The 14,625-nt window shown below is 39.0% G+C and overlaps 1 protein-coding gene across 19 annotated transcripts in view; it reads right to left on the reverse strand.

Annotated features, from left to right (window-relative positions):
* Positions 1–14,625, reverse strand: part of SOX6 (SRY-box transcription factor 6) — a 614,163-nt gene that overhangs the window by 16,554 nt on the left and 582,984 nt on the right. For 15 of the 19 annotated variants that reach the window (XM_036029075.1, XM_036029074.1, XM_036029077.1 and 12 more), the window contains 2 exons: positions 3,948–4,181; positions 1,185–1,401 (listed from right to left, as the gene is read on the reverse strand). In XM_036029075.1, coding sequence (XP_035884968.1) covers positions 1,185–1,401; positions 3,948–4,181 — 451 coding nt within the window. The remainder of the gene's footprint in view (positions 1–1,184; positions 1,402–3,947; positions 4,182–14,625) is intronic. The other 4 variants (XM_036029081.1, XM_036029082.1, XM_036029089.1 and 1 more) reach the window with 1 other exon arrangement.

Genomic DNA, 14,625 nt, shown 5'->3' on the forward strand with positions numbered 1-14,625 from the left:
GAAGTTAAATCACGGCCCAAGCAGGCGGCACAGTCAGCCGGCGCCTGAACCTCACAGGCCGCGACACCGGCGCCCTCCCCACACACTGTAGTGTGTGACGTAGACTCACGCCCCAGACTGCCTTCGTTAGCTTGTTTGTTTGTTTTTATTCTGACTATTTACTATTCCAAATTAAGTTTAATGCTTTTAAATACACGATTCTGAAGCCAATTTTTTGTTCCGTGAGTTAGTGTTAACGACACTAACTAGCTCTTTACTTCTTCTTTAAGATACGGATTTCTTTTCTTCTTCTTACCCTGGCAGAGCGCAGCTCCACAATTCTCTGCCCAGTCAACAGCGAATACAGCCTCCTTGTTACTTACTCTACTTTTCTCTCTCAAGCTCCTTCCCAAGTGTCTTCCCAATCTGATCCCAGATGCCTCAGGCAGGTACCTCCAGAGTGGCCTGCCCCCCACACTCCCCACCCCCTCCCCGTGCTTCTAGCTCTGGGTGTGCTGGAACCTCCAGGCATCTGCGTCCCCACTTATCCTGACTACTGTGGTTTCAAGGGGCCTCTCTTGAATGCAGACAGCCAGTCAGCCAAGTTGAAATTTATACCAGAAATCTATTACCTAATTTTTAAACAAAATGACATGAAATCAGACTTGAAGATATCAAAAACATGTCTAGTTTTTGATTTAAGCAAGAAAATCCACATTGTTACTGTTTCCACCACAGAATAATTTACTGCAACAGGAGTTCTGGATCTCATGCCAAAAATGAGGTCCTCTAACCAATGTCAAGGCCAATTATCTTGTGGTAGATCCCACAACAAAAGCAGACTATTGTGATTAGAGTCAGAAGCACCACCCAGAGAAGTTGGAAAGCTTCTGGGGATTTCTTAAGTTTAGTTTTTATTTTTTCCTCCTTGTGTGTCTGTTTAAATAAACTACCAGAAACTGTGTGTGTGGGCACTGAACATCTCAGATTAGTTGGGCGACAGGGACAGGGGTGATCCGTTGGGAGCGACCTGCTGCAGGCTGGGATTCCAGCAGGAGCCGCGCTGCAAGGCTGTGTGCCTGCGGCCCTGTGCAGATGCCCACCTCCTCCCTTCCCCATCTCCTTCCCAACACGCTGCCCATAGCCACCCTGACATTTCCTACTGGGGAGGGCAAGCCCAGGCAGCCCAATCCAGGAGCACTTACCCCACGGTAAAGAACTGCCTCATCTCCTGTCTCCGAGACCTCATCAGTTGTTTGTACTCCCCGATCCGGAGCTTTTTGCCATCAACAATGCAGGTGCGTTTCGGTCGGGGTTTGTATTTATAGTTCGGGTACTTCTCTAAGTGGATTTTGCTTAGCCGGGCCTGCTCTTCATAATAAGGTTGCTTCTCTTGGTTGGACATGGATTTCCAGCGAGACCCTAGACATAAAAATAGCCTTCAGTCCCCGAGTGGGGAAGGCAACACATTCTTGGCAAATGGCTTAGTTTACCTTCCCGCTGCTCCACTCACCTGGGCTCTGAATGGCTCCTGTTACCACACACCATTGAGCCTCACAATTTGTCTTTTAGACTACAGAGCAAAGGTTGATTTTGCATGTGATGCATTTATTTCTCTCAATAACTTAAAGTCTAGTGTTACAGTAAGTGTATTGTTTTAAAACTTGTCTTTATTGCTTCAAGATCCTCTCCAGCAGCAAAGTCTTCCCCACCCCACATTTGCCTATCCCTCTCAAGAGGGTTAAAAACCTAATCTTCCAGCACATTTGCAGTGTTACAGGAGTCTCAGGAAAAGCTTTCTTGGTCCAGAAATTCAAACCCCTCTCTCATTCCGAGCATCTTTAGCAAAGCTATCCCTTGATAAGATGTCAGCGGATATGATATCCTTCCATGTATGAAAACCCACCGTGCAGCACACTGCCTCCCCTAGCCTAGGGTAATTAAAAAGCCTGAACTCTACTTAAGAAGTTATAGCTTTAGAACCGGAAGGTACAGTTGGAATTATATATACCATTTTCAAGTACTATAAACGTTCATTCAAAGCTGTACCAATAAAAGTACAAAAATTTTTAATATGGTTTATACAGGAAGAAGGAAAAGTATTCACTCCTCTAATATTGTTTATAAAGAATTATCTAAACACTTGACGAAGAAGGGATGTGTTTTTTTACATGTATCAAATTGCATTTTTGTGTCTTGCTGGTGAATAAAGCGGTAACAGCTGTGCTGACTGGATGTTAGCTATTCTTCGGTGGAGATTTTCATACATAAACAAATGGAAAAGTTGTACAAATATTCTCCGTAGCCAGCAATATCCTGGTCTGCGCTAATGGCACACCCATCCCTGTGCGCTCCCGATTGTGCGAGAGTCGTGTGGAACACCGACGAAGATAGGCTGCCCAGAGTTCCACAGGCTTCCAGCAGCCTCCAGCCCCAGCTAACAGAGCACTCTTGGTGCTCTTGTGCTTGGAAGTTTACATTTTAATGAATACACTTACTATATTCTTAATAATTTTTTCACAGAATGCACACCAATAATATAAATTCCCTGCAGCTGCCAAAATGGGAACAGAGAAGTTCTGTGCCCATATGGGAGCTTACTCATGCTGCTACTAAAATGGAAAAAAAATGTCAAAGTCAGATATCAAGCTTTAAGAACGGAGAAACACTGGTTTTCTTTTGAATGTCTATTAATTAGAAAAAAATTTAATATATACCTTGGGAACATTTTGGTTTGAAAGGTATTTAAATTAGAAGGAATAATACCCCTATGCACAGCTCTGAGACTCTAAAAATAAACTCAATTGTAATGACATTTACTATCCATTGTGAAATTCAAAAGTCAAAATGGAAAAAAAGGGAAATTTGTATTTTAACATTTCACCACTATTTGATCTATGTATGTTTTAAATTTTCTTAGAGGTCACTGCCTCAAAATGTCTCAGAATCGAGTTAAATTATTTATACAGTGACAAAACATGTGTATTTGTGTATGTCCAGATTACTGATATTCGCTCAGGTTAAATATTTATTGCTTTTGAACAAAACATTTAAAAAATGAAAACCACAGTTTAAGTCTCTAATGTTTTTCAGCTTCTTTAACGGCTCCCTTTGAGATTGTGTCACATCGTGACAGCTTAAATAGAACAGTGCCTTCTGTGTTTTTCCTTTTTAAAGAGGAAACATGTTGACGGTAATGCTGCATGTTGAATAAAATATGTTCAATATGTTGAGCACAATAATTCCAAACGGTATAATCTGCACTAGGCAAGCTTTACACTAATAGAACAAGGCTTGAGTTTAATCCTGAGGAACGGGAGAATCGCCTTGGCAATTCACCACAAAATGGGCCTCTGCCCTGTGGTCTAATGTGTTCAACTCCCTGCTAGGAAATCTGAACCAGTCACTTCTTATTAAAGTAAATGCAGTTTTATTTTACGAGTTTTGAAGTTATCATTAGAGGCACTGTTGTACACCCCAGGAACTTTACACTATTTGGAGGCTCACCTCTAAGTCCTCGATGAGCCCTTTCAGAGGGACACAGGACAGCAAGAATACTAAAGCAGAACACTGTCGGCTCTGTGTTTCCAAGGTTTCACAGCGGCTTATGACTTAAAAAGACTGAATAAGGAAAGGAGATAGAGCTTGTCTCCAGGATTGCTGTGTGGCAGTGACCTCTCAGAGTGGCCAAATTCAGAGTGTTGATGCATACTGTAAATAGTTTTGTCTCTACGAGAAGTTTTTAGTGAGTCCTACCCTAGCACCTTGTGGGTGTAATAATTCCCAAACCCAAGTAGCATGCTCTGGGGTAGCAGATGTAGCGGTGGTGACAAAGTCTCCTGTGGCAGCTTGAAGGGCTGTATCTAACTTCTACAGACCACAGTCACCCTTAGCTGTCAAATTTGCCCTTGCTTTTCATTCCTGGGACATTCATGGGGTACGAGATCAGCCTCAGCGGCTACACTCACCTAAAATTTTGCTAATGTTGGAGTTATGCATGTCGGGGAAGGCCTGAAGGATTTTCCTCCTCTCATCCTTCGCCCAAACCATGAATGCATTCATTGGTCGCTTGATGTGTGGCTCGCTGCTGGCCCGGCCGCGGGCATCCCTGTAGACACGTGCTTCAGCCACAGTGGCACCTCCTGTTGGCCAACAATAATACTGCTGTAGTTTAGCTGCAGAGCCATTCATTGCTTTACTTCCTGTAATGTCAGGGCAGGAGGAACAAGATGGGTGCAAAGCATTATTATCTGGATCATGTAACACAGTTTACCGCCTGGTTCAGCTGCTTTCCTTAGGCCATTCTCTTCTTTTTAAGTGACATCTTGGAAGCAGAAGACAGTTTCAGATGACAGTTCTACAGGCCCTTCTGACATAGGCCTCAAAGACACACTGGGCAGCATTAATGTTGCATGTTTTTATACCCCTAGAACATTTTTAAAAACAGCCCACGCAGGTGATAATGAAGCAATAACTGGCATTACTTTGTGCGAAGCTATCCTGCTGTCATTCCTCCCCTCATGAGTGGAGTCCCATTTACCAAAAATTGCAGCCACTCCAAACTGTCTCTTTCCCTCAAATAGAACTCTCTTTCACAGGATTATGCATTGGCCAGTGCTCTTTTCAATGCCTGAAAGGAAACCCCTTCTCCTATCTCTTCACGCTAAATCTCACTCATCTTTCAAGACCTATTAAAATGTGGTGTGTTTCATGAATTAATTCATTCAATAAAAATATTAATTGAGCAATTACTATGCGTTAAGCTTTATCCCAGGTGCTAGGGATAGAAAGGTGAATGAAACAGCCCCTGCATTTAAGTATAGTTCAGAGGGGAGACAGACCCCAAAAGACAATGATCACAATGTGTGGGGTAAATGGTTGCAATATTGAAGTAAGCAGATTTCCAAGAAGGCACCAGATAGGACAGTCAGCTAGTGCTGCCTAGGAGAGGTCATAGCTAAGCTGAGCCTGGAGAATGAATAAGAATTAGCCTGTGAGTCAGGAGAGAGTGGGTAAGACAGATGGGAAGGCTACAGCAACAGCATTTGCATTGGTGTTCCCCAGGCTGCATTCCTTTCTTTCTTTTACGCTATATGCTCCGAAGTACTTACTTGTTTATGTGATTATCTCTAATTTTTTCCCTCCATTCCCAGGAATACGGGACCCCTAAATTTGGTGTCCATGTTGTGCTCATTCTTGTATCCCCAGGATTTCCCACATAACAGATACTCAATAACTACTTATGTAAAAGATTGTTTGGTCTTCAATTCATGTGCCAAGGTAGTAGACTAAAAGGCATGTGTTTCAAGGGTCCTGATATCTCTTTCTGTGGTTTATGGGTAGTTCTTTAACATGCCCCTACAAAACTATGTCTAAATTCCTGATACTGTTTTCTAGTTTCCAAAAAGGTGACTCTAGTGATGCACTAGATTGAAAGCTCGTTGAGGTTCTCATTCACTGCTGTTTTCCTAGGTTCCAGTAAAGCACTTGGCAGGTAGAGTTTCAATTAGTAAAATATGTTAAATTAAGCAATGATTGAATAAATCCACTGAAAGAGTGAACACAGCTCTTGTGTGTTTTCATGCCCCAGCATGACACATGGATGTATGCTTTCCAAGGCTGCCATCACCAAATGTCTCCCTGAGACTGAGAACACCTCTCGGGAAACCTAACGTTGGACTGACAGCAAGCCAGGGCTTCTAATGCAGAAAGCAGAAAACCTATTTCCAAAAGCTTAGAAGCAAAATATACATTAAAATCAACATTTCTACTTTTGGAAAAAGTAAATCCTTTCAGCTCAGTGGAGTGATTATACAGGAACAACATGACCCTATCAATCTCTGGCCCTTCTATTCTATTTCCAGATACCTTGATTATGTAGAAATTTGGTTGTGTCAGAGCTAGGAATAAATTAGAACATTAAAGTGCACTATTATTTGGCAAATATGGGCATCATTTGTTTCAAACAAAAGACAGGATGATAAAAGGTCTGAACCGGATGGCATTGTTAATTCTTTTCTAAACACGAAGGAGAGCAGAGAGGCCACTTTCTGAAGACCGTGAGAAAATAACCTATTTTATAAACAGGCCTTCTCTTAGGACTACTAGACAGAATGATGCCTTACATGAAAAGACTCAGGCCCCAAGATGCATAACTAATATGCTACCTTTTTGCCACCATACCCACAGTACATTAATTTCATTTAAAATGCACTGACCATACAGGATAAATTGATTTCACTTTATATGGGTTTGACAGCCATGTTTATTGTGCAGTGAAATGTAGTGTAGCTTCCAGCTGACAATATCCATCAACACAGGGCAATATGCTGACTGCGGGGCCAGATGAAGGCATACATTACTCTGGAAGTGAGACACTCATTCAGACATGACAGTGTCTTCTCCTGAGGATCACCACAGTAATTTATGATGCCCTCGGTGCCATTACTTTACAACTGACATGGATTCAGCAATTTATATACTTGCATGCATACACATAAAAGAAGACGGGCTTGTGGAGAATGCTGTATGCAAAAATGTTTCAATATTATTCTAAGTTAACCACTGTGCCACAGGTGATTAACATTTGAGATCGGCTCTTACTGTTCTAAGTTTCTCTCCACCTCTAGCAAAACCAAATAGTCAGTTTGCATTTACGTATTCATTTAAGAGTATATATTTTCATTGTAAATAAGATGTTTGAATCTCCTACAGGCTAACAGAGATCATGGTAGATTTTTAGATTCTGGTTTTAGTAGATATTCAATTCCATACTAATTGATTCTCCCAGATATGTCCACATAGCCCCATCTCTTTCCCTCTCAGTCCATCCCACAGTCTTAGCATATCCTTTCCCCTCTGTTCTATCTCACTGAACTTCCCCTTTTTCCAAGGGAGAGGGTTCCGGTTCCACCCCACCCACCGCCCTCCACTGACCTGGCCTCTTGCTCTCACGGTGCATCCTGTCTTCATGACACTGACACTGAATCCACTGCATGGCAGGATTCAGGCATAGTATGTGGTATGAAAATACAAATTAAAAAAGGGAAAATAGAAAGTGTTCCAGGTCATTCATGCACACATCTCTTTTTTCTTGCCTCCTTTCTCTCCCAAGGGGAGTTAATCGAGAAAAGAACAGGGACATCCTAAGTAAAACTAGGAATGTGCTGTCAGTGAACCAAGATTTGGAAGGAAGAGACTTACCCAGGGAGACGAAAGTTTGAAACCATTTTTAAGCGGGACATGATATCAAATCAGAGTCAGAATTTTAAGATAGTATTAAGAGGCCATAAAATCAAAAGAATATTTAGACAGTGTCCTTTAATTTTCCCAAGTTTTGCTTTATGAAACAAAATGGTTAGGGAATTATTACTGCAACAGTAGAAATACATATAACTGGCTTTGTGTACTTAAATTAAGAAATTTAAAAATGGATCCCCAGCTGGTGTGTCTCAGTGATTGAGCACCAGCCTATGAACCAAAGGGTTGCTGGTTCAAATCCCTTTCAGGGCACATGTCTGGGTTACAGGCTACATCCCTGGAGGGGGGTGCGTGAGAGGCAACCACACATTGATGTTTCTCCACCTCCTTTTCTCTCTCCCTTCTCCTCTAAATATAAGTAAATAAAATTTTAAAAATAATAATATTTTTTAAAGAAATTAAAAATGGAGATTATATATTACGAAAGCCCTTTTAAACAGATAAGGAAAATTCTATAGAATACTATAAAAATGTTTTCAGAAAGTATGTTATTATTCTGAATATTTGAAGCCTAAAACCACTTTCTGTCCTAATTAACTTTATTTTCTTAAAGTTTTTATTTATTTATTTCTAGAGAGAGGGGAAGGGAGGGAGAAAAAAAGGGAGAGAAACATCAGTGTGTGCTTGTCTCTTGGGCACCCCCTAATAGGGACCTGGCCGGAACCCAGGCATGTGCCCTGACTGGGGATCAAATGACATCCTTTTGTTTGCAGCCTGGCATTCAGTCCACTGAGCCACACCAACCAGGGCTGTTCTAATTAACTTTAAAATCTACATATCAAGTGTGGCTTCATACTACTTCATTCATTTTCAAAAATAATATCAAGGTTTGTTGTTTTTTTTTTAAAGCCACTTTATCTTAAAATAGCCAATGCTCTGTATCAGAATCCAGAACTGTCCTGGGAATGTCTCACAATTCTATGAGACAGCTTCTTTTACTTTTAATAGCAGGGGATTCAACTGTGAGTTCTGACATGTCCTCTCATGGAAGGCAGTTGGAGAAAGCCTAGAACCAGAGCTATGTACCTGAAGACTACTGCCTTCCAGCTGACCTGAGAGTCTAATCACCAGCAAAAGCATTCCTAAATGACGGTTACTGAAAGACCAGGAGGTCAACAGAAGCACATTAGGCTCACTGGTCGCCTGTGCTCCAAGAACTCCTGCTCTCTCCAACTTCACCAAGGGGGCTTGGATTGATTAATTCGTCTGTCATTTCCCATATCGCAGTTTGTGTAAAGGCAAACTTTCAGTTAGATAAAGAAAGATAGAGCATGGGGAGAAAATAGAAATTGCAAAGGCAAAGACCTTCTTAGGAATCTGTGATTTAAATGATTTAAAGGGAAGAAGGTTGAGTTTTTCCAGGTGGGTCCAGTTTAACCATCACAGATGATGGCAATGGTCCTAAACTAATCCTAGAGGGGCCCCCTTTCTGGGTAAATTCCAAGAGTTATGTGAGTGAATGAGTAAGTGTTTGGTGTGTGCTTTTGTATACATTCTCACCAAAGAGATTACTGGCTAATTCTATAATGTGCCTAGTAATCATTATTAATTCAGCAAGCACTGCTGACACATTTTAGGTGTACCCAGCACTGTAATCCAGTGTACGGAGAATAATAACACATGGACCTTGTTTTTAAGGAATTTGGTCCAGTGAGGGAAAGAGGCACATAAAGAGAAAATTACAGAACAGTATAAGTACTAACAAAGGTAATTTTAAAGTACTATGGCAGAAGTGAAGCTCTTAATGTTATTGAAATGGACAGAGATGAATATGAGGAAGGCTGCAGAGAGGAAGTGGTGCTTGAAAGGACTCAAAGGAAGAGTAAGAATTTACCAGCAGGTATGAGTGTGAAAGCATTCCAGGCTGCAGAATCAAGGAGGAACAAAAGCACAAAGTTATAGTAGAAGCATAGTAGGTCTTAGGGAATAAAAGAAGCTGGCTATGGCTTGGACTTATAGAAAAAAATAGAAGAATTACTAAAAGGTGAAATTAGAAAAGTAAAGTAGGGGCCAGATTGCTAAATACCCTTGAATGCCAAGCCAAGAATTCTTTCAGGGAATTAAGCATGGTAGTGACATGAACAAATATGTCCTAGGACAAGTTAAAATGGAAACTTAATGGGAAATTACCACTGAATAGTCTCAATGATTACTAGTGAATTGATAATAAAGAATAAAGGAAAATAAAATGAATAAATATCTCCTCAAAAACCCATTAAATCTTACATTTTGTCAGCCACAATGTGATATATATGAAATGTTGGCACAAAGATTCTCTTCTGGGCTCTGGTTCTGGTAATGGCAGAATAGTTTATATCAGACAAACCCTCAAGCAGATAAAAATTACAAACTGGAAAAATATGAAAAAGCACCATTTGAAGCCACTTGAGATCTACCAAAATTAAGAAGAAACTGGAGAGGATTCAATCCTAGAAAGAAAGAAACTTCACTGAGTGAGATCCCTGTTTTCATAGCTTTTCCATGAAGACACTCCCCAGTTTGCCTAGTGTCTTCATAGTATCTTCTGACACATTAAATCCAATTAAGACTGACTTTCTGTTTGCATTCTAGCTATTCCACAAATTCAGCAGGATCAGCAAGTATTTTAACTGTCTTCTAGCACAAAAGTTAATGTTTTTAATAGAGGAAAATAATAGAAACCAGAGTTTCTACAATTTATAACTCACAGTATACAATACATAATAAAAAATTACTAGTTGTTCAAACAACCAGGAAAATGGGACCCAGAAACAAACAAACAAAAAGTCAACACAGTGACTCCACTGCTGGGCTTATACCTGAAGAATCCTGAAACACCAATCCAAAAGAAGTTATGCACCCCAATGTTCATAGCAGCATTATTTACAATAGCCAAGTGCTGGAAACAGTCTATATGCCCATCAGTAAATGAGTGGATTAAAAAACTGTGGTACATTTACACAATGGAATACTATGCAGCAGAAAGAAAGAAGGAACTCCTACCCTTGAGACAGTATGGATAGAACTGGAGAGTATTATGCTAATAAAATAAGCCACGTATCAAAAGGCAAATACCTATAAGCGGAACCTAATGAAAAAAATAAACAAGCAAAACAGAGCCAGAGGCATGGAAACAAGGAACACTGACAGGGACCAGAGGGGAGGGGGTACGAGGAGAGGGATAAGGGAGGAAAGAAGGGGAAGGGCCTACTTAAAGAACTTGTGTGAATGACCCATGGGCATAGACAACAGGGTGGGGACTGACAGTGGGGACAGGGGAGACCAGTGGGAAAACTGGAACAGCTGTAATAGAACAACAATAAAAAAATGTCAACAGGAAGAGAAAGTGAGAAGACTCAGATTGTGTAATGAGTAGACAAGAGCTTTAAAGTAACCATTATAAATATGTTCAAGGACATAAATGAAAAGATCATCATAATAAATGTATAGAAAGGGGAAAGTTCAGCATAAAAATAAAAGAAAAAATGGAAATTCTAGAACTGAAAAGTATATTTGATATGAAAATTCACTGGAGAGCCTTCAGGGAGGTTTGGAGTGCATATAAAAGGTCATTGAACTTGAAAGTACATCAAATAGTCCCCAAAACATTAAGAAAAAAAGCTGAAAAAGTAAACAGAAACTCAACAATATGTAGAACAATATTAAGTATCCTGAAATATATGTAACTAAAGTTGCAGAAAAAGAGAATAAGAATCATAACTAAAAATATTTGAAGAAGCACTGGCTGAAAACTACCTGAATTGGGTGATGCAGATAATATAATTGTTTATATAGAAAACCCTAAGTAACCTACAAAATATGTACTAGTTTTAAAGTAAATTTACTTATATATACAATAAAAATTGATATATACAATAAAAATATAAAAATCAATTATATTTTTATATATTAACATCAAAAAATTAGAAAATATTTTAAAATTTATTCACAATCACATCAGAAAATAAAATACTTAGGAATAAATTTAACCAAAAAATTATGTAAGACCTATGTGCTAAAAACAATACAACATTTTGAGTTCAGTTAAAGACCTATGTAAATGGAGGAAGTGCATCCTGAGCTCGGAAGATTCAATAGTTTTAAGATGTTAGTTTTTTCCATTTTTATTTATAGATTCAACCCAATTCCAGCAGAAATTCTCAAAAGACTTCTTTAATAAATTAACAAGTTGATTTTAAAATTTATGTAAAAAGTAAAGTGGTAAGGACAGCCATGACAAACTTAAATGGAGTTTAAGGATTCAAACTGCCTACCTTATTTCAAGACTTACAGTAAAAAAAGTACTTCATGGCATTTTAAAAACCAGAATAAAGCATAAACAAATAGATCAGTGAAACAAAATAGAGTCCAGAATTAAACCCTCACGTATGTGGTCAACTTTCAGTAAAGACTTAACGTTTTAAAGTGGGAAATGATAGTCTTTTCAACAAATAGTGCTACAGAAAGTGGATAAATATGTGGAAAAAGTAAACCTTGATCTCTTATCACATACTACACTCAACATTTAATTGGAGATGAATCATAGCAAAACCAAAAGCAACAACCATGACACTCCTCAAGGACTACATAGGAGAATATTTTAGTGACCTTTGAATAAGAAAAGATTCTTAGATATGACATATAAAGCACTAAATAGACAAGAAAAATGCCAAGTTAAATTTTATCAAAATTAAACCCTGCTCATCAAAAGTCATTGTTAAAGAAACAAAATGTCACAGCACAGATTGGAACAACTATTCACAATGCACACATCTAACAAGGACTTGTATCAAGAATACATAAAGAGCTTCACAAAAGCAAACATTGTAAACAATCTAATTTAAAACTGGGTAAAAGACTTGAACAAACATTTTCTGAAAGAAGATATAGTGGGACCAACGAGCACGTGGAACGGAAATGCATGTCATTAGTACTCAGGAAAATGGGAGCTGAAGCAACAATGGCACACCATTCCCCACCCACTGAGAGGGCTCACTTCGTGGAATGCCTGCCAGCAGGGGTGCGGGCAGCCAAAGTCTCATATACTGGGGGTAGAGGTGTAAACTGGCATAACTATCATGGAAAACAGTTTGGCAGTTTATTATAAAGAAAAATACACTCAGCAATTCTACTCCTAGATACTCACTCAAAGCAAATGAAAACTTTTTTTCAGAAATAGATTTATATAAGAATATCAGTTTCATTCATAAAATAGAAAATAACTGAAGAATGAACAAATTGTAGCAGTTAGTTAACAAAGATACTACTATGCAAAATAAAACTGCTTTAACTCTTAGTTGTTTTTTTTAAGATGTAATAAAAGAATGAAAAAAAAAAAACAGAAAACCAACCAACCAAACAAAAGTGACCTTTTTGGGAAGGTTCTTTTCTTTGTGGACCTGAGTATGTGGCATTTTCAGGACATTGTGAACTCAGAAAGATCTCTTTTTCCAAAAAGAATTATTAAAAAGGGCAAAATGGCTTACAAGTATTAACAAAAAGAGACATGAACATATACCATTGGGCTGCTTGACTACTTCAGCCTATCAACAGAATACTTGATTTTTCTCCTGCATTATTTTGGGAAGAGTTAGATACATTTGATAAGCTCCTATTTGGATTAATAGATAATAAATGATAATGCATGTATCAGAAACAAAAATGTAGAAGATGAAAGAATTTTAGTAAGGGGCATAAAATTAGGAAGGAAGAATATATTAATATTATGCAGGTACTATTTTTTCACGAGATTTATCCTACCAAATCTATCTTAATACTGTAGAGGTCTAATTCCCTATACTGTAAGCCTGGCTGACAGTTGTCTGTCTTTGAATATGGAAGTTCTGCAAACTTCACATGCCTGCCCATGCCAGAATGTGAATTTACTTTCATTATAAGAAGGCTGCTTGGAATTCAAATTTGATTTCTTCTTGTTAAAAAACCAAAACCAAACAAAACAAAACAACTAGTATGGCTATCCTAGTGACTTACTTCACAGAAAAGTACATTTCATGTCTGAGCAAGAGGCTTAGTCATTAGGGAAATGATACATTCATCTTCGGAGAAGAAGGGATGCCAGGGGTGAAGAGCACGGTTTGTCCTCTGTGCCTTTTATGAAAGATTACCTGGGTAAGTTAGCAAAGAATGATCAACTGACAGATGTTATGATTTAAAGAAGGCAAGTGCAAAATATGGGCAACATAGCCATTCTGGTCTAGAAGCTGATGAAAGAATAAAAAACAGTGGTACAGAAACAAAAGATGAACTACCTATGGTACTTTGATTAAGGTGTTAATTCTTCATCTGTCCAATGTAGGGGAAAGCCAGAGGCCAATTTTCACTTTCCTGTTTTTACCTTAAGATTTTTTAATTTCACTAAAAACAAATATCCTCCTTACCTCAATTATTGAACTTATCTATACCAAGTAATCTACTGAATAAACGAGAGAGAGAGAGAGAGAGAGAAGGGAGGAAGGGAGGAAGGGAGGAAGGAAGGGAGGAAGGAGAGAGAGAAAGAAAGGGAGAAAGAGAGAGAAGAAAGGAAAGAAAGAACATAAAAATTTCCATTGGGCACTTTGGAAGCACATGTCACTAATCAGAGTACCAAAGTAATTCTTTAAAAAGCAGTTTACCTTTTTGACTATACTAGACCAGATATCAGTTTACAGGATGGGAACACGAGGTGTGCTAAGTAATTTTGTGTTACATGCCACTGAGATGGCTGCGACTCCCAGCAACCCTATGAACGAGTGGTATGCACAGTGTCCCATTCTAACAGCCCTGCTCAGCTCCTGTGGACTCATGCCTGGGGCTGCTTTATGGGGCCAATCCTCTTTTCCTGCTGCTTTCTGTTTCTCCCCGCATTGTTGTCTTTTCCGAAGAACCCTGCCCAAAGTAGGACGGCTTCAGTTTTATCATTTTTTACATATAATTATATTTACAAAGTGCTTTTAGTAAATACATTATCTTTTTAATACTCTTTATAATCCATTGAAATGGGCAGGAGGGTAGATATATTTGTCCCATTTTATAAATGAAGAAACCAAGGCACAGAGAATTGTGTCCCCTTCCTCCAAAATAACCAGTTGCTAATGGAAGAGGCAGAGCCAGATCCAGGGCACAGGTCTAACTTTCAGGCCGGCGCATTTCTCCTGCACCAAAGCTTCCCCAGTCACTACTCAAGGAATGAAATAAGTCTGAATTTCAAAGCCCACTGCTCCTTGGAACATTGCTTTCCCCCTGTAAGAATATGTCCCGGCACTGCTAAGCACAGTAGAGGAGCCCATTACTAGTTATGAAGTTCATGCCACTATCTAATTGGTCATCGAAATACTGCCCCACCCAAGATGCAAGAGCATGCAAAGAAAGCACTAAGGACTGAAATTATAGCAGGGATTAAAATTATGC

Source organism: Phyllostomus discolor, chromosome 6 (genome assembly GCF_004126475.2).
Source record: "Phyllostomus discolor isolate MPI-MPIP mPhyDis1 chromosome 6, mPhyDis1.pri.v3, whole genome shotgun sequence".
In the NCBI taxonomy this organism is placed as follows: domain Eukaryota; kingdom Metazoa; phylum Chordata; class Mammalia; order Chiroptera; family Phyllostomidae; genus Phyllostomus; species Phyllostomus discolor.